Source organism: Myotis yumanensis, unplaced genomic scaffold (genome assembly GCF_028538775.1).
Source record: "Myotis yumanensis isolate MYYU_CA2020_CCGP unplaced genomic scaffold, mMyoYum1.0.hap1 SCAF_3, whole genome shotgun sequence".
Lineage (NCBI taxonomy): Eukaryota > Metazoa > Chordata > Mammalia > Chiroptera > Vespertilionidae > Myotis > Myotis yumanensis.
In genome coordinates this window covers 38,638,154-38,659,765 of record NW_027223754.1, presented here as the reverse complement: position 1 = coordinate 38,659,765, position 21,612 = coordinate 38,638,154, and the positions used below count along the sequence as shown (strand labels likewise).

The 21,612-nt window shown below is 36.5% G+C and overlaps 1 protein-coding gene across 5 annotated transcripts in view; it reads right to left on the bottom strand.

Annotated features, from left to right (window-relative positions):
* Positions 1 to 21,612, bottom strand: part of NALCN (sodium leak channel, non-selective) — a 300,069-nt gene that overhangs the window by 142,795 nt on the left and 135,662 nt on the right. For all 5 annotated transcript variants that reach the window (XM_070408640.1, XM_070408639.1, XM_070408642.1 and 2 more), the window contains one exon: positions 18,439 to 18,630. In XM_070408640.1, the coding sequence (XP_070264741.1) occupies positions 18,439 to 18,630 (192 nt within the window). The remainder of the gene's footprint in view (positions 1 to 18,438; positions 18,631 to 21,612) is intronic.

Below are 21,612 nucleotides of genomic sequence, written 5' to 3'. Positions count from 1 at the left end.
TTTGAAGTTTTGAGTCAAGTGCACTTATTGACTTATATTATCTGCAGGATCTTGTCCCTTAAAGAACCCACTTAGTTTATTTATTCAAACAGGGAATTAGTGGTTATTGAAGGTTTGATGTGTTGGGGATTGAGATGAGGAAGACATGGTTTGTTCTCTTAAGAAATTTATAAGAAAAGAGTAAGTGACAAATATGGTCTGTAGGAGAAATATGGTAAAGCTATCCAAAAGCAAGTTAGAAGGACCAACATATTCCTCTCAGGTAAGTCAAGAACAAGTTTGGAAAAATGATGGCAATTGACTTTCATGATGAAGATGAGTAGGATTTCAATGGTGGAAAAGAAGGTGATGAACAAAGGCCTAGAGAAAGTTGTTCCTTGGAACTACTTTTCCTTTTGTTATGCTATTTTCCTTCCTGTTGACTCAGTCCCCTAAATCCTTATTGGTTTCTACTAGCTCTTTATAAATTGACAAGATGAACTGTTACCTGTCATATATGTTTAATGGATTTTTCCCCCTATCACTCATAGTATTTTTGCAAACATAAATTTTAAATTTCTATGTGGTCTAATTTATCATTCCTTTTATTTAAGGTGTTTTATTTTGCTTAAAAAGACTTCTGACACTGCAAGATAAGATCTAAATGTTCCCATATTTTTATGCAACAGTTTTACAGTTTCCTCATTTTATTATGTTTAACATGTTGAACCAGAAATCATTGTTTAAATCAGTTTAAATCTAGAATTTATTTTGGATAATAAATGAGACAGAAATTAATCTTTTTTTTCAACAGGTGGTCAGTTCACTCAGCACAATTTAATTGAAAAATCTGTTTTTTTCATTAATGTGAAATACCTCTTTGTCATATTAAATATTCCTATGCTTTCAGCTAAATTTATAGATTTTCTATTCTTTTCCATCAGTCTATTTCATCCCCAAATTGTCTAAAATTATACATTTAATAACTTCTCAGGCTACTAGTCCTTCCCCATAAATATTTATTCTCAGAAGTCTTTTATTTATTTTTGCGTTAATTTTCCCAAAACAATTTCTTGTTTTATTCATTGAGATCTGCTTAATCTAAGGAAACATTGCTATTGTTCTCAGTTTATCTCCAATCTTGGAGAAAGACATATCTTCCCATTGATTGTCTCCATTCATGAAATTGAACAGACTTCTTATTATATAGTTTCTGCTCATTTCTTGTTTTGCTATTCAAAAATCTTAATCAACATGATACCACTTGATTAAAATATTACATAGTAAAGAAACCTGATGATGGGTTTCTTAATGGATAAGAAACAATGAATAATAAACAATGCTGCATGTCTAAGTATTTCAGCCCCACTTCCCAGAGGCCACCATTCTTAACCATTTGTCTTTTCACTTCTGGTGTTGCTATCCAAATAACCTATTCAGTACTTTAGACATAGACTTCTGCTATGATGTGAAGATTTAGTCACAACATCACTCCCTACTTTGCTTGACCACTCCCACATTTTGTACATAAATCATTATTTCTATTTCACCAAACCCTCACAGAACGGCTTGCCATCACACTGTGTAATAAGAAGGTCTCAGCATTGCTGCTCATCCCACACCTTCCCCTTCTCTCATTTCACCCTATTTTGCTACTTTACCCAAGTCCAAACCTATAGATATAAACAGGAGTAAATAGTTTTGTTTACAAATGCTTTTTCTTTTTTGTTTCGTTTCATGATCACATATTAAACATCACCAGCTAAGTCAGGCCCTGTTCATAGTGCAAGTGCCTAGCTGCAGCTAAATGAATCAGGGACAAGCATTAACCTGAGGATGGGTCTGTTGCATGAGGTAATCTGGAACAAGCAACTCTGCCCCACTAAGGAAGAACTAAATCAACCCAAAACATCTACAATGAATTTCAAATGGAAGCTGCAATGAAAAAATCTTTGTTAGCAGTAGTATCTGGAGGTGAATAATGAAGAGAGATTGGCTATGCAGCTGATTAAGAGCAATGGGGGGGGGGGGGGGTCATTACAAAGTCAGTTATAAGTGTACTGATATTCCAAGGAAGCAAAATCTCTGAATGAACTAAAATTACATGGTAAAGAATATGCATTGGATAAAGAGATTGCAATGATGCTCACCAAATGGAGAAGGAAGGTTTTGAAAATCATAAGCTTGGTGAATAGCATATTCCTTGGGTATGTGGGAGCACTCAAAGGGTGAGAACCAGAGTAGAGATAAAAAGCATGAAGAAGTGAGCTGTTACAGGGATGATACAGGAGAAAACACATCTAAGACCAGAGAACAGGGACTTTGGCTCACTGAAAGGGCCTGAGAACCGCTGACTGAGGTGAAGGCAAAGCAAGGGTATTTTCCAGTGCTGAAATAAACAGGCTGAAAGTCTTTATCCAGACCTTGAAAAATAGTTCTTAACCCTTTAAAAATATATTATGAATGTCCTTTGATAACTGATGACCCAATGCATGTTTTAGGTTTTTAGTATGTGTAGATATCAATTTAGGTTAAAAGCAATTAGATTATTTTTAAAATTAGGATGGGTAAACCTTAAGTTTTGATCAATATATAGTGTGTGGAATATATAGCATAATTTTATTTGTAATAAAAAATATAGATATATTTTTGTGTGTATAAGAATACTTGAGCCCTGGCCAGTGTGGCTCAGTTGCTAGAGTGTCATCCCATGTATCAAAAGGTCACTGGTACCATTCCCAGTCAGGGCACATACCCGGGTTTTGGGTTCAATTCTCAGTTGGAGTGTGTATAAGAGGCAACAGATTGACGTTTCTCTTTCACATTGATGTTTCTCTCTCTCCCTCTTCCTTTCTCCCTTTAAAGTCAATAAAAACATTTTTTTAAAATGCTTGAAAGCCCATACAATAAGCTTGGAACAATCCAATAGGAAGGACTGAGGAACTAGGGAAGATGGCAAATTATTGAACATTTCAAAGTAAAAGCTTTACATAAATATATTTTCCATATCACAAAATTCACTTTTAAAGGTGTATAATTAAATGATATTTAGTTTATTCATGGATCTGTGCAACTATTACGACTAATTTATGGACATTTTTATCATTTCTCCCAAAAAACATTTTGACCATTAGCAGTCACTCCCCATTCTTCTCTCCTCCAGCTTTGGGCAACAAATAATATACTTTCTACCTCCATGGATTTGCCTATTCTAGACATTTTCTATAAATGGAATCTTACAATATGGGATCAGAGTTCATCCATGTTGTATTATGCATCACCCTTTCAGTCCCTTTTATTGCTAAATATTATTCTATTATATGGATATCCCACATTTTAGCTATTCATCAGTTGATAAAAATTTGGGTTGATTTTGCTTTTTGGCTATTACGAATAATGCTGCTATGAACATTTGTGTACAGGTTTTTATATGGGCATATGTTTTTGTAAATTACTTTGTACTTAATATATTTTTTACTGTTGATATTAAAATACATGTAAAACATGTATTTCTTTTATTTCCAAAGTATATACATTAAAAGTTACTAAACGTGGTGAAGAATATGACTGATATCATCCACGTACTACTCTCATTTTACAATATCATTTGCATCTATTTTATTTAGCCAGTTTTAAGAACTCTTTCTCTATAAAAGATTTGCTTTTAAAAATGAAATCTACTTGACAACTTATATAGTAGGTCAACCTTTTTCCCTGCTGTGTCTTACTATCAGTCAGCCCTAAAATAGAAGACTTGCCTTGGTGGTATTCAATGAGTGCAAAAGTGACAACACTTTTGATTTAATTGCTTTAATTATTCACCTGCTCAACCTCCGTGTTCCTTTCCCCCCTCTCAAATAGCAATAATATCTAGAGGAGTTTTATCTTCTGGAAAACTCACTGACTTCATAATTCTTTAATATTTTTTCGTATAGCTCCTTTTATTTAAAGACTACTCAACTGTTCAAAGTGCTTTCAATATCTAACATGACTTTAGTATATGGTAAATTTTGGAACTACCTAATGTTGAAGTTAAATTTCTAAAAAGTGCATTGGTTGGCAAAATTATGACTAACAGGATCAAGGTCTTATGGAGAATTAGGGACTGGGAAAAACCAATACAAATGGCATTAAATGTACTTAAAGACCCAGAATAAATAAAAGCTCTAAGAGCTATCACTTACGGTGGCCAAACTAAATGGTCTATAAGTAAAAATGCTGTGGATTTGAAATTTGTAGTAAAAACATTGGAGCGTAACATTAAAGCCATCAACGGTAGCCATGTCTTGATTTGAAATTCTTCCTTCTCTGGTTTAGCTGAAATTCCATGGTCCATCCATTCAATTACACCCTTTTTACTTCTCCAAACTCCACTTCTCTGGGTTGTTGGCTAAACTCTCAGGAAAAATGCCAACTCCTAGGTGAATCTAATTCTCCATGGCTGCACCTACCCATCTAGCTGTGCTGCAGAGAAAGTTACACCACAGGGAGCTGGGCCACTTTCCACCACAGCCTCCAAGGGAGACTCACAGCACTGCCGGGCAAGCCTCTTTGTTGTGTTTGGTGAATGCACTGTCAGCAGCAAGCTTTTCAAACTTCTTCATCTGATTTAACTTTGGCCACCTCATCTCTGCCCTCACTCTCGGGAGATGATGTTCCTAGAAGGAACAGCAGAAGGACTGCAGTTCCAGATAGGGGTTGAATGGACTGAGAATGAAGTTCAGGCCCTCTGTGAGTCATAGGGCATCGAGGCAAAGAACCAAACCTTTAGTTCTGCAGTCACAGGCCGAGTTTGAGAATAAATCGCTGACTGCCTAATTGGCGCTAGGTAAACAGCTATCTTTGATGAAGATGACCAATCTTTCTCAAGTGTGTGATCACATCATCACTCTCTGAAGACTGTTTTGAGAAACAAAATATGTTTGAGTACTTTGTAAACATTAAAGCACTACATAAAATAATATTCTTAATGATTTTAAAAATCTGTCTTAAAGAAATTACCCCAGGCAAAAGCTTCTATTATACTGGTTAAATTTTTAGAATTCCTATATATTTTTATGACAAAACTTTTTTATGTCAAATACAGTGTGATTCCATTTTTATTAAGCACAACATTATATAGAGTAAACTATATATTAAGAAGATATTTCCTTTAAGATACATAATTTTGAAAGTGTGGCAGTGGTTTTGATGGCATCTAGCGATGTGTCTACTATTCTGTGATCTATTCATCAGTATTGACAGCCAATTGAAAACTTTATTTTATATGGTGTATTTCCCCAGACTATATCTTACCTATAAAAATTATAGAATAAGGCTAAAATGAATGCTTTGGTACTAATAGATACTATAAATTGCCTTTATAGTGACTTTTGGTGCCGTCAATGCATCAGAGTATGTATTTAATAAACAGCAAAAATGTGATGTTAGCAAGTGGACTGAAAATGGGGAGCTAAGCAAATTCGGTGCTGTATTCTGTCTTAAGTCATTACCTATCCTGTGAGATTAAAAGACAATGGCACACTGACTGAATTTTGTTGCAGGACTCTATTCTGGAGAGTTTAGTTATTAGTGACATTAAAATGGAAAAGTTTTTGGTGCCATGTATGTCTCTGCACATGAACTCTTTGGAATTTGAGATCTTTTGAAATCAATTACCTTTGTAGTTAATAAGTGAAATATTTAAAGTATTAATATCTGTACAATGAGTATTCTATGCCTTATTCTTTGTGGTTTAGAAAAAAATAAAGTTGAAACTGGTGGTTTCAATTAATTCCATGACTGCCTGTTATGTTGGCAAGAAAGGCCAAATTGTTCTTTGCTTTATTTTTTTTCAAAATGAACCCACATTATTTGCTTTCATAATTCTTAAAATATGCTTGTTGCTAAGCATTCCATTTAAATGAATAAAAAGAGAGGGGGAGAAGCCTGTTTATTGGTTAAATTTATGGAAAAGTCTTACTGAATCTAGACTAATGTAATTGGCCTTAAATGTCAAAATGAGCTTGAACGTAATTAGAAGCAAAGCAGACATCAAAACATTATGCCTATTCCAGCAGCAAATTACTTTAAGTAGAGTCTACACTTAAATATAATTTCAAGAGTAAAAGGAAAAATGGCAGAAGCTCATTTGCAAAAACCAGCGAATCTTATAAAAGTGTGTGTAGTTGTATCTGTCTCTTTTTAAATGTTAGCCATTCTTCCTTTAACTTTTCATAGACCACCATAAATGACAATGTAGACAAAATCACGAATTTGTACAGTATCCTAGGATTTCTTTCAGGGTAAGGTATAATGATATGTGACACTGAGCCATAACTAGTATTTATATGGTTCTCTACAGCTCCCAAAGCAATTAATTGTCTATTATGTAGAAAAATATTAGCAATGCTAATAAATTAGAATCAGTTACTATACATACTATAGCTCCTATTATAGAGGGGAACTGAAGTGCAGAAGCCTTAAATGATTAACCTAGGCTTGCAGGCAGCAAATGGTGTTGCCAGGTCTCTAGGCTGGAATTTGTTGACTTCAAATTCCTGCAGTCCTTTTGGACTTTATGGGTACAAGACATCTTGAGATCTAATAATTGCTGGTCTCCTTTTATTATCTAAATTACCAAAACAATCAATATACAAGCCAGTTTAAGTACACTTAGAATTTTTTTACCTCCTTTGTCAAGCACAGTACTGGGTACACATCTGAAACTCCATATTATGCTGGACTGATTAATGCAAAATAGATATTGCCAGCATTTTTCATTCTTTGCTAAAATAAGCTCTACTCATTAACATTTTCCATATGAAAAGGACATAACCTTTTCATTTTCATGAGAGTCTAAAAGAACAGAATGTATTTTAATAATAAAAATATTTTAACAAAGACTGAAATGCTAAAGTTCCTATATTAGAAACATTAATTTTAAGGAAGAAATATCAGGATGAACTGAACGAAAATTTTTTTTCTTCCTTAACAGCATTCCTTGCAGAGCATGCTATTTTTAGTTGAAAGGTATACTTCCCACCAACTATGTTAAAATAATATTGAAATGCAACCATCTAGCTGACAGAACAAACAGCTGTGAAAATGAGACCTGGAGATTTATGCAAATAGGAGACTTCTGAATTAATTTCCTTCATGGAACAGACTGTCAAGTTTCTTGAAGTATTTATGCCCTATTTCTTAATTAGTGATTTTGCTAATGCCAGTCATATTAAATTTTCATAATGTAAGTGGTGCATTTCATAGGCAAATATGTGCTATACAATTGCAGATGAAAGTTGTTACTTTACTTTTGGTGCAATAAACATTTAGTAACATATACAAAATAGAGTTCCTAAAGCACAGGTGTATATCCTATTGCTAAATAAACTGAGGCGTTATTAAGAAAACTTCTCTAACTAAAATCCCATAGAGTCACATAGCAAACCTCACAATGTTTTCTTACTATCCATTTGTATAAATATGATCAAGAACAAAGTTCTTCACAAGACTTCAGAAAGAAAGCATTTTTAGTCAAGAAATGCTTATATTTTGCATTTAAAAAATACTATGCTTTAGAAATAGTTTGCTTATTGTTTGATCCCTTTTAGTTGGCTTTGATTTCTCATTTAAGTTCACAAAGAACTTTACTGCAAGTTATATTGCCTACTCTTTTCTATTACAAACATAAATTTCAAAGCTTGCTTTGATTTTGATAGTGCTTATTATTTTTCTAATACTGAGAAAATAAATTTGACAGTTACTTCCAATTTAATATTTATTTGTAATGATTTGATGATAATAAAGCTGATTTACAAGCCATAAATTAAAATTAGTCTTATTATACAACTTGCATACCTATTAAGAGTATATGTCTAAATATAGATCTATATACTTTTCTTCTTTAAAAATGATACCTGTTCATGTCCTTGCCATTTTAAAAAATATGAGACAATTATATTTTCTTACTGATGTATACTTATAAATTAAGGTTTTATAGATATTTATGTAATCATTATCTACCTATCTCCATTTTTTAAACCAAGAACCTATTTATTGTCAAAATTAGAAAATATCAAATGGTATAAAGAATAAAATAACTTACTTATAATTCAAACAATAAGTTACATGTATATTTTTAAGTTCGGTTTAGAATTTAAAAATTGTACCAGTTTTTTCTTTCTAGGCATGTGTATGTGCTTGAAACAAAACTGAATTCAGTTGCCTCTTTGCTTATTTTTTAACATCATCATTTACATCACTCATGACTTAACTCATTAATTATTCTGTAAAAATATAGTTTTGATAACTGTATAATATGCCACCATATTTAAAATTTACTTAAACAATCCACTATGCTTATACATTAAAGTTGTTTCAAAATTCTCACAACGGCAAGTAATGCTACAAATAGCTTTTTTGAACATCAATCTTTGAGTCCTTTTATGGACATTTTCTTGAGGTAAATTTCTATAAAGGCAATTACTATATCAAAGAGTAAAAGTACTTTTGAGTGTCGTGATATATAATGGAAAGCTGATCCCCAGAGAAATTACACAACATTCACTGCCATGTGAAATATGTGAAAGGGTTTCCTGCCAGCAGTGAGCTTCTTTAATGCCCCATCCCTACAAATAACAACAAACTTGTCCTTTTCTCATTGCCATGCATTATAAGTTAAGATTGTACCTTCATCTTTTTTGTTTTTTCAATTTTCACTGGAGTACATATTTATTGGAGAGAGAGAGAGAGAGAGAGAGAGAGAGAGAGAGATATGAAAGAGAAACATTGATTAGTTGCCTCCCATATGGAACCCAGCCAGGAATTGATGGGGATCCATGTACTCCAGTGAGTACATGTAATTAGGCAGTTGGTTTTTTTTCTCTGTAATACAATGTCTTACTTCTTGCATTTTTGTGGAAAGTTGCATAGGACGAACTAAAGTGAATATTCTAAACTGGAATTGGGGCCTATTTTTTAACTTTCCATGCAATACAGAAAACTGAGTACTTACTGTTGAGTTACTGCTGCAATAATTTATTGAGGGACCCCTGTTGGTTGGCTCTCTGATTATTGCCAGGAATTCTGCGTGTCATGCTAACTTGTATTTCCATGCCATTTAGGAACAATACTAGCCATTACTACTTGTTGATTGCCTGTTACATTAAAGGCACCATGTTAACTCTCGTTTGTATAGTTTATATCTTTAACCCTCCTAATAATCCTCTAAAAGATATACTATTGATCTGTTTTTATTTATGGGGGATTTTATGGAGCCATGAGAGAATAGTTGAAATGTCTGGCTATAAGATTCTACTTTTTTGTAAGCAACACTCAAGAAAATGTTTAATAATATAGTCACCTTTTCATGGGTGAAAACAGGCTTACAAAAGCTCATCTGAACTGTCTGAGACAATTATTCCTCATTAATGGCTCTCATTTATTTTTGAAGTTGGTGTAATGGAGTAGATTGGCTATTAAAATAATATTAATGGAATAAGGCCATTAATAGTTGGAAATCTGCAAATGATTGGGAGAAAACTATCAAAATATGATGAGGTGCAAACAAGGTTCTCCCCACAGGAGTGCACATCTGGGATTGAAATACAAAGACGCCTTATTTAAAGAATGTGATAATTCGGATAACTGCAATGATATCAACACACAACAGCAGTAAAAGATAACCCTTTCTGTGCTTCATGCTGCATTAACATCATCCTTTAAAAAAAAGTGCACAGTATACTATTTTATCAGCATGCCACTGTGTGATGAATCACCACAAAAATAAATTCAAATAGAAGCAAAAATCCCCTCTGATATTACAGCAGAAAGGAAACAAAGTTAATTTTACAGCTTTTTGGGGGTGAGATGCTTATCTATATAATTACATTACTTAACAATTTAAAGTAAATCGATAGTTTTGTATTGCAGAGCTGTATCCAGGCAATGATGACAATTTGGCCTAAAGCCTCAGATGAAATTATCTTTAAGAGACTGTGGAAGATTTGATATAGTAATAGCCACACAGAAAAAAAAACACACAAAAAAACCCTATTATCTTTCTTTCTGCCCTTAAGATGCCTCCAAATCCTCAAATAATCATAAATTTTTGTCTCTGCTCAATAAAAATGAATTTTGTTCAATGAAAATACCTCCTCAGAGAAATAACATTTCTTCTAGTGTAACCTTCTTCAAAATAGCTCTTCCAATATTCTCCAGGAAAAAAAAATTAAGAAAGAAAGAGTAAAAGTCTTCAATGGCTCCCCTGTGCACAAACCCAGTCTCTGGAGACACTCCATCATCCAGCTCCAGACAGACACTTAAGTTCCTTTTTCATATGTCCCTCCATGCCCCATAATCTCCACGTCTCTGGTTTATTCATTCTGTGTCCCTTCTACGGAGTATTCTCATCTAATTCCATTGCCCACATCTTTACCTACGGAAACCATATGCACCCCTAAAGACAACTATTCATAAAGCTTCATAAAGCAGACCTCCTTCCCTGGAAGCAATCTCTTCCTCTTATTAAAATGAGATGATTTGGGAACACCATGGCTTATCACATAGAGGTTTCCAGAATTTTAAAATACTCTCCAGGATATCTTTGATATATTTCACCTTCTGGCTTACTTGAGTCCTTTCTTATGTTTGCTATGAGATAAACTGACTTCTTCCTTATATTCTCAGCTATGGTATAAGGCCAAGAAGGCAGTTAGTACATTTGTTGATGTGTACATACCTGGTGGCTTCATCACAGAAAGAATGCTGACTGAATTATGAACAACAATAAAACAGGTACATGCTTTATTTAGTCTTCATTGTGAATAGATGTATCTGATATTTTGTGAAAAATGGATTTCAATGGTGTAGCAGATAGGGGAACGTAAGCATGAGGATGTGATAATCAACAAGAGACAATATCCATAAAGCAAACGCAAAGAAATGTGAGGCTGCAGATGGTAAAGGCAGATGGGCTGGCCTGGCCTCAGGTTGTGCCTATTTTTTTAAAAAAAATCAATTTATCCCTGGAAGATAGTCATCGGAATGTGTGTTTTTCCTCCTCAAAATTTTATCAGTGTCTCATCATATATGAAAACAAATCACAAACCCCAGAAAATTCTGGATAAAATATTCTTTTAAAGTCTTAGGAAATAATGGAAACCCCAGAACAAAAACCTAAGTAGCTTGAGTCAAGAAAAGGCAATCCTAGGAGACTCATGATCTCTGTTAGACTTGTGTTTTTAATGTTGTGTCAGGCACAAAGGGGCAAAGTCACGTTCCATTAAAAGGTGGAGATGGCTAACTGAGATACTTGAGTAAAGATGGATACTCATTGGGCTTCCCTAGAGGTTTCGTGGCACAAGGACATGAAAAGGGAACTTTGTGTTTTGACTTAGGCAAATACATATGGAATCATATTCCAGCTGGTACTCAGAACTGCAGGGGATGGATAGACTAGTCAATGGTGGAACTGTGGGAATGGGTTATCCAAACGGAAATAAAGTAAGATTGTTCCTTATCCGAGCATCCACAAAAATCAGTTTGGAGTAAATGAACTAAATGTTTAAAATAAGACACAGCCTGACAAGACCGAATGTTGCTTAGTTGTGGGGTACAGCACATTCTCATATTGCTGCCAGCAGATAAATTGGTAAAAGTATTTTGTAATGCAACTTCACCAATATCTATTAAAGTTGAAGATAGCTTCATTCTAAGACTCAGCAATTCTAATCCTAGCCACATATCTTAAAAAGAAATGTTCACATGTGCAGAATTTCACATGTGCTTAAGTTAATGTGCAATGTTCAGAGCAGCATTATTTGGAGTAAAAAAATATTTTTAAAAATTCAAACCCCACATGCATTAATTTTCTATATTTGTGTTACAAATTATCACAAATTAAGCAGCTTTGAACAACACTAGTTTATTTTCTCAATTTCTATAGGTCAGAGGTGGGGGTATGGTGTTTGGTAGGTTCTCTGCTCAGGGTCTATAAGCTGAAGTCAAGGAGTAGGCTGGCCTGTGGTCTCATGTGGAGCATGGGGTCTCTTTCTACGCTCACTCAGGTTATCAGAATTCAGTTCCTGTGGTTGTAGGACTGAGGGACCTGCTCTCTTGATTTGCAGTTGCCTGGATGCTATTCAGAGCTCCTAAAGGTCACCCTCAGGTCCTAGTCTCATGGCCTGCAAAATGACAGCTTACTTCTTCAAGGCCAACAGGAAACTCTCTTTATCTGCTTTTTGACTGACTTCAAGTGATTAGCAACCTATTCAGAGGAGTTAAATCCAATCACATTCACAAGTCCTCCCCAAACCCAAGGGAAAGGGATTATGCTGTGAGTCAGATATCTTGAAAGCCCACCTTAGAATTTGTTTGCCATGTAGGGAAATGGAAAAATAATTGTGCAGTTTTTTTTATTAATTAGTGCATCATATATAATGCAATATATAGTTACATGTTATACCACAAGAAAAACAAATAAAATATAGCTATATGTACTCATATTGGCAAATCTCACAAGCATTGTGTTGAGCAAAAAATGCAACTGGCAGAAGAAACAGTGCAGTACGAAACCATACATGGCAGGTGTAAATTATGCAAATGTATATGTGATTTGCAGTTAATGCCTATCTATGCACTAAAAGCTTAAAGGGATGTACAAAAAACCATAAATATCAAATTTAGAAAAGTGGTTCTCTACGGGAAAAGGAAGAGGCTGATGAGGGTAGGGCACTCAGGGACTTCAGGGCCATTACCAACCTGCTTGTTAAGCTGAAGGATGCATTTTATTATCCTTGATATCTCTTTGCATGTCTAAAATATTTCATGAAAAAATAAAAAACATATGAAAGAAAGAATAATAAAACAAAAATTAATAAAGGATGCTCTGAAGATAAAACAAACCTTGAATTTATTAAAAATATTTCCAAACTCTATCAACACCTGGCAAATAATGAAAAAAATTAAGAAGCATGCTGTTTCTTCAAATTTCTCAGTAATTCTTTCAGCACAACTAAAACTACAATTAGCCATTTTGGTGGAGAGGAAACAGGGAAATTAATTTGTAATTAAGTATTTTATAGCATTTACCGCTTATATTGTATAACTGATTTGGACATGAGTTTAAGTGAAAATTAAATAGAGCAAGTAATTAGCATTTAGAGAATACAAATTAGAAACATACCAAATAAACATTAAAACTCAAGTACCTCAAGCTATGGAGGGTAGTGCATTATTTATGAATAAAAATGATACCCATTTGTAGACCTGCAAAACAAATGAGGGCTTATCCTGCTTATTTTAGTGACCTGTTTTATAACCTGTACAGAACTATTTCATTACGAACAGTTAATCTGAATTGTTCTCCTTTTAAACACCCTATTAGTCCCAACAAAACAGGAACTGCAGGATATTGCCTCTCAGCAGGACATGCTCTTCCTTGTTAATTCTACTTAGCAGCGTGTCTATTTGGAGAAAGTTATTGGCTTGAGATGACAAAGTCGTTTTATTATATTTTATCAATATGTTCTTTTGTTCTCCATTGAAAAATTTCAAGCACCCGTTCTCCATCTCATGGGATTGTATGCTGAGGCTACAGATCCTGATGCTACAGATCCCACAGCACAGTGTTAAGCACTTCCGATACTTGTACTCTAGTAGAGGCAATAAGATCTGTGCATAAATGTCAATAGTGTGTGACAGAAAGTGACGATTGCCATAAAAAAGGGGGGGGGGGCAGGAATCTACTATGTGGTAGGCCCTATGCTGGCTGCTTTGCAGGTACTATCTGGGCATCTTGGGAAGGAGCTGAGGCCCAGATGCTTCTGGTAAAAGAAATGAAACACCAGCCATTCTTCCTACCACATGTCTATTTACACACCGTTTGCACTGGGCATGTGAGAGCTTTGACATAGAGGTAAAAGAGAAAAATTTTATTCAGCTTTTGGGTCTGACCACTCTAGTGGTTTTTGTGGTTGTCTTCGAAATATTCATCTCTTGCCATATGAGTAATCTAAGCCTATCATTTTTATTTTAGCCATACTGCCAATGATTCATTTAGGAGTGACCAAGTTATTCAATGTTGCCAGTAAGACAGGAGAGCAACTTTGCTGAGGGAAGAAGGGATGGTGCTGGGAATGGTGTCCTTGTTTCTAAGGAGACCCAGGCAGAGATGGTCCCCTTTCCCCTCTAGATTTTATCATCGAGCCTGGAAATGTCACATTCATTTTGTGAACATGAAGACAATACACGGAGAAGGCAATTTCATTAGTTTGATGGGGGCTGCTGTAACTAAGTACCAAAAACTGGGTGGCTTCAAACAACGGGAGTTTCTTATTTCACAGTTCTGGAGGCTAGCAGTCAGAAATCAAGGTGCTGGCAGGACCATGCTCCCTCTGAAGGCTCCCTCTCATTCTCCTTGCCTCTTCTAGTTTTAGGTGTTGGACAGCAGTCCTTGGAGGTTCTTGGCTTGTAGATGCCACACCAATCACATGGCCATCTTCTCCACATGTGTCTTCACATGACCTCCCCTCTGTGTATGTCTGTGTCTGTGTCCAAATCTCTCCTTTTTATAAAATATCAGTCATATTGGATTAGGACTCACCCTTATGACCTCACTGTAACTCGATGATCTCTATTTCCAAATAAGGTCCCATTTTGGGGTCCTGAGGTTCCGACTTCACCATATCTTCTGAGGTACATAATTCAACCCATAATAACACCTGAGAGAATTCAGAGCCCTGGCTTCCTGGAGTCTAGTTAATCCCTTGAATGTTGTGAGATAAATTTCCTAATTGTTTAAGTCAGTTGGAGTCAAGTTTTCTGCTACCTGCAGCTAAATTATTCACACAGAATTATGCAGACATTTCAGGTGGGATAGAAGGTAAAGGAAGTGATGGAGCTGATGGGGGTCCTGGAGAAGTGGACAGCAGTGGAAGAAAGAACCTGGCTTGCTGGCCCAATACAGTGAGAACAGAACCTAAAAGTTTGCTTTGGTCCACTGTTATTCATTCTTCATCTAAAAGCTTATTTATAGCTACCCCATGGCAAGTATTGTGCTAAACAGTGAGGGTTGAATGAGCAAGATAGACACCATCTCTGTCTTTGAAAGGTGTGGTGGGGGAAATCCTGAAAAGGGGTCTGAAGAGGTAAATAGAGCTAGGGATGAAAAGATAGTGAGAAACATTAAAAGGTTTGTCATTTTAAGGGAATGGAGAACCTTGAAGCATTTTAAACAGGAGAGTGTAATGAGACAATTTATATCATAGAAAGATCATTTATACTGTAAATGGAAAATGGATTTAAGTGCCTGACAGAGGCAGGGAGACCCATTGGGTATCCCGTGGAATGCAAGTGAGAGATGCCTTTAGGATCCCCTTCACCTTCCAGTATTTTGGGAAGTACCTGGGGTACTTCAATGTGGGTTGAGCTCCATCAGCGGGTCACTCAGTATGCCTGGACTGCTTTTCTCTGCTGGCCTCCTGCCCCTCCAGGATTCCCTTTTTGGAATCTGGATGGGGAAGTCACCTCCACATGTCCATGTCAGATCCTTGAAAGGGTTAGCTGGAAAACATAAGGCTTGAGCCTTACAAAATCTAACAGATGTCAAAGGAAAGCTCGTTCTGTTGGCCTAAGCCTTGCACAAACATGCTCCCCTTGAGTGGTTATTTAACAGAAATTCCTGAAGACCATCACCCCTGCACGGCCCACTGAGAAAGGACGTCAGGTGCCAACAGAAGGACAAGGAAAAGGCCATAAAACTATGATGGGGGCACGGTCCTGATACCTGGGTCAAGCCACTCTCCCTGAGTGCACAAAAACCTGCTCCCTCCCCAATTCACTGCTGGCTCTTTCTCGAGTCAGACCACCTGCACCCAGGTGCCTGAAATAAATTATCATTTTGATTACACTGAGCCTTGAATCCATTCTGTGTGACCCCGGCCCAACCCTGAACCTTTCAATCCTCTTAGGAGGGTTTGATGGCATGTTACTGGGGCCCAAGATACAGTAAGGTCCGATAAAAACAGTGTTTAGTTTGACATCCAGTTCTATTCCTAGAGAGACTATGCCACCTGGATGGCTAGGTCAAGATCAGGTTTGAGAAACAGCCAGAGGAAAATTATTTTCCTGGCACCAACACTAAGTCCCCTTTGCTAAGTCCGGCTCGTCCTGCCTCTGCAGGACTCCTCCTTTCCTCATGGCTGGTTCTCTCATCGATCAGAGCCTCTCCTGCATCCCATAGCTCTATGTACATTGGTGGTAGTCAGCCTCCAAAATGGCCTGGACCCAAGTAAAGATAATATAAACAATTGATGATTTTTAAAGTTTACTTTTTTTTAGCTTAATGTTGGAGGCATCATATGATTTTTCTTACATAAAATGGCTTCTCTTAATGTGCTGTGCTTTGGCACATACTGTCATTAACCAACCAAACTCAACACCTGACCACTGGATAATGAGGGAGATGTCACAGGCCTTGGCTTCTTGGGTTTTTCCTGGTTCTGGATCTTACCTCTGAGCTCCCACAGAGCCTTGTGCTTGCCTTTTCAAGGCTTTATGCTTACTTACTGGTTACCTCCCTCAGCCAACAATTTCTTGAGGGCTTAGGACTTAGTTGTATTTATATCCCAGGATCACCAATGTTGCCTGGCTCTCTCAGGCACACAGCAAATGCTTGGCGATAAGTAATAAATTTAGCAACAGGTTAAAAAACACACAAAACCCCAGGGTCATTAGTCTAGCTATTATGTATACAGACATCTTTTCCCTCAAAGCTTAATTAAAAAATACACACACACCCATATATACATATATATGTGAGCATGTATATATGTACATACATATATACACTGAGTGGACAGATTATTATGACCACCTGATGTTTGTAGGCAAATTAGCTATAATTTCACGCTGAAGTTGCTAGAGGGCCAGACCATTATAAACGTCTGAATAGCACAACATACCTAAGTATCGTTGCTGATCAAGTTCATCCTATCATGATGATGGTGTATCCCAATGGAGATGGCTTCCTCCAACAAGACAATGCGTCATGCCACAGTGCTCGTATTGTGCAGGAGTGGTCTCAAGAACATGAGGGAGACTTTACCTTGCTTAGGTGGCCCCCACAACCACCAGATCTCAATCCAATTGAGCATTTGTGGGACAAAGTTAAAAGAGCCATCAGGGAGCTGGTTCCACAACCATCAAATCTCACAGAACTGGACAGTGCTATTCATCAGGCATGGTGTCAGATTCCTCACATCACCTTTCAACATCTCGTGGAATCAATGCCAAGAAGAATCGCCGCAGTATTGAAGGCAAAAGGTGGCCCAACGAAGTACTGATGGAGTGGTCATAATAATCTGGCCAGTCATAATAATCTAGCCACTCAGTGTATATATGTGTGTGTGTGTGTGTGTGTGTGTGTATTACTCTTAACCCAATATTATCTTTTCTATATAATAGGATTTACTATGTCAGCTCATGGTGAAGATATATACATTATTTTATCTTGGTCATTAAACTTTTAATGTTTCTAAATCCATATGGAGTTAATTTTCAGGATCCCTCTGGTTACAGCAGTGGTTCTCAACCTTGGCTGCACATTAGAATCACCTGGGAATCTTTTTAAAATCCTGATTTCTGGGCCTCATCCTCCAGAAATTCTGTTTCTTTGTTACTAATGTTGCGGCCCCAACCCATAACAAAGAAACAGAATTTCCGGAGGATGAGGCCCAGAAATCAGGATTTTAAGATATACATTTTATTGATTTTTTACAGAGAGGAAGGGAGAGAGATAGAGAGTTAGAAACATCGATGAGAGAGAAACATCGATCAGCTGCTTCCTGCACACCTCCTGCTGGGAATGTGCCTGCAACCAAGGTATATGCCCTTGACCAGAATCGAACCTGGGACCTTTCAGTCCACAGGCCAACGCTCTATCTACTGAGCCACACTGGTCATGGCCAGAAATCAGGATTTTAAAAAGATTCCCAAGTGATTCTAATGTGCAGCCAAGGTTGAGAACCACTGATCTAAAGGCTCTTCAAATCGTTAGAAAAGTTTATGAGTTTAAAGTTCAAAAGCATCCTTCTGGATTATACCTGACATAAGAATATACGAACTGTAAAACAGATTTTAAAATATTAACTCTCACAAACAAAAAAGAGCAAACTTTATTTTAAAATTCTATTATGTTTTCATTTAACAGTGCTGAGAACCCCACATTCAATCTTTACTGGTCTCAGCATCTCATTCCATGAGATTATTTCCAGAATTGTAGAATTAATGCATAAGCTGCACATGTGCTCAAACACCTGCACCCTGCAGAAGAGACCATTTAAATATTAAAACTAGCTACTCCAAGTTATCAAAAAGATGACAATATGATTGAACCACTGTTAAAGTGAAATTACTTTGATGTTAATCATTATTACTATAATAAGAATAATGACTTCAACCGCATCTTTTTGTTCTTACCCTTGGAAACGTTGTAAATCTGTCCAGTTCTTCGACAAAGCAGAACATCTGCAAACTAATTGCTGACATAACAATCAAGAGGCTGGCAGTAAATACAACCAAACTCCCAAGCTTTTTCCCAGGACCAAAGATCTTGTACACGAAGTCTTCTAACGCAGGTGAAATCTTAATAAGCCGAACCACCCGAAGAACCTATTTTGGGAGAGAAAAACATACATATTTGATCATTTATTTACACTGAATCTTAAATAAGTTCATATTAAAACCTCATTTTTTTCATAGCACTTTATAAAGTTGCACTTTTCCATTTAAGCATCTAGAGAGGAAAATTCACAGTATAATAACTAAGCTATCAATCTAGCTCACTATCTGTCCTATAGCAAGAACTCAGTGTGGTAGGTATGGAGTGGGGGCATGTACGGGGTGGAGGGGGTCCATGGGGGAAGAAGGGGGAAATCTTTAATACTTTCAATAAAGATAAATTGAAAAAACAAAAACTAAAAGATGAAAAACAAAACAGCCACAAAACAAAACAAAAAACAACTCAATAAATCCCAAATGAATGAATGAAGAGAAATGGTGATGTTTTAACACATATTTCAAAATGGTATTAACTAGTACATGTCGTTGAAATAAAATTGATATTTTTCTAATGTTCAAATATTGAGGAAAATGTAGTTCAATTCTATCAATACTCACTGTATAATAAAGTAAAACTTCCCAAGTGTTAGTGTACATTCATAAAAAAAAGTTTTAAAAACCTTCTGTCTTGGAGCCTTTACTTAAGGCTGAGACTGCTACCCTAATGTCCATTCTCTCCATCCTGGAAATAGAACTTTCTGAATTTTATCCTAGGAAGGAGCTACCTAGGGCTGAGACTACATTTTCGAGCTTCGCTTGTAGCTAGGTGTGGCCAGCAGACTAGGTTAAGGCCTATGGAATGTGAAAGGAAGTGATTTTTGCAACTTTTAGCACATAAAAAGAAATAAATCTGTCCTAGATACTCTTTTTAATACTTTTCTTTGGCTGGGAAATGGAAACAATTGGAGTATACCCTTTGGACCAAAAATAGAAGCCTTGAATAGAAGATGATGAATCCAATCTGACAGAAAAGACCAATTTCCTGGATGCCCACACAGAGATGAGCCACCTCCTTTCCCTGGACACTCACCAACTAAACAAACTTCTATCTTATGTAAACCTTGTATTTTTAGATCTTTGTTATATTAGCCTAGCTTGTTATCAAAACACCCACATATGTTTTGCATGTATATGTATGTATATGTATGTGTGTGTATTTATATATGCAAAAATTCCCACCGATAACTAACTAATACATTTATTTTCTCATTCATTTAACATATACTGATTGATTGTTATGTGCCAAACATTGTGTTGGACAAATATATTCAATGGCTATTATTACAAAGGGAGTATAAAAATATCTATAGCATTAAATATATAAATGAGAATGTAATTAAAAGTTGAAGTATAAAATACGGAAAAGTAGCATTTTACATTCAGTTTAAGATATTATCAACTTTTTATATACATCGGATAAATAAAAAAATGTTGCCAATTAAAGGGTAACACACCAATGGTTATAAGATGGACCCCAAATTTAGAGGTATTAAAATAGGAAAATTGTTGTCTTGGCATAAATAAAATATGTATGTAGAATGGTAGTCTGAGTTAATTTAATATCAATAAGAGCTTAAGTTGTCTGTGAAGGCTTCTTAAGAGAATAAAGGTGAATAGTTTATTAAAAATATAGTAAGAGCCCTAGTTGGTTTGGCTCAGTGGGTAGAGTATTGGAATGTGGACTGAAGGGTCCCGGGTTCAATTCCAGTCCAGGTCACATGCCCAGGTTGTAGGCTCAAGGGGTGTGCAGGAGGCAGCCGGTCAATGATTCTCTCTCATCACTGATGTTTCTATCTCTCTCCTTCTCCATTACTCTCTGAAATCAATACAAATATTTAAATAATAGAGTAAGAAACAGGAAATGCTTTAAAAACCAAGATTTTAATTTTTACACATACAAAATAATATATGATTTTTTGTTTGTTTGTTTTGTTAATCCTCATCTGAGGATATTTTTAGAGAGACTGGAAAAAAGGGAGGAAGGGAGGGAGAGAGAGAGAGGAAAACATCAACGTGTGGTTGGTTGCCTCCTGCATGTGCCCTGACCAGGACCAGAGTTTGAACCTATAACCCAGGTATAGCTCTTGATCAGGAATCAAACCCTTTACCCTTCCGGGTGCGGGCCAATGCTCTAACTGAGCACACCAGCCAGGGCCAAAATAAAATATATTTGGATTTTCCTTTCCAGCATCCCTAGCTTCCTGCTTTTCCTGATTTGTCTTTGACAAATCATTACTACACTCACAGTCCATGAGGTCCACAAAGGAACTCCCAAATCCCCGAGATCCAGGCCTGACCAGAGTATTCACAATTATTTGATTCAGCAGAACATTTGCTGGACTTATGAGAGGTGTTCCTTTTTTTTTGTTGTTCCCAATTGGTATTACTGTAAGAATCACATAAGCTTCCAGCTTCTGGGAGACATTTTTGCTACTAGATGGAGAAAGTCAGCTTAAGAATGATAGCATCAAAAAAGGAAAGTGATTTAGTCCCAATAATACAATTCTAGACTCTGAATGTTGCCCCCTAAACTTTGAATTAACAGGAAATACTGAGGTAACATTATCATGCTGTCAGAGCCAGCAGCAAGAGCACCACACAGCTCTGCTGGTCTGACTGGCTCTGAATGGCTGTGAGTACATGTGTTCTTCTAAATTCTCCTAACCCACTATGCCAGGGCAGGCTCCTGCTTGAACCCTGCCCACTGTACTAACTGTTGGGAACTTAGTACAAGCTCCTCCTTTATCCTCTGCTCACTAGACAGCAGGTGTTGGGTCCGAGCCCCTCTGCCTGGGGCTGGACCTCCTAGGATGCCGGGTATAGGATATGAGAGGTTGTGGGTGTACAAGAATAAGTCTTTATTGCAGAAGCCAGTGGCCGTATAGCCATCAGATAAGAACAGTCCTCACAGCAAAGTCCATACAGGCAGGCAGCCGGACACCGGCTGGTCAATGCATATCTTTCCCATAAAGTAGCATCAGTCTCTGTACCCACAGCTATTATCTGAGCAGCCGCACGCTGCATCCTAGACTC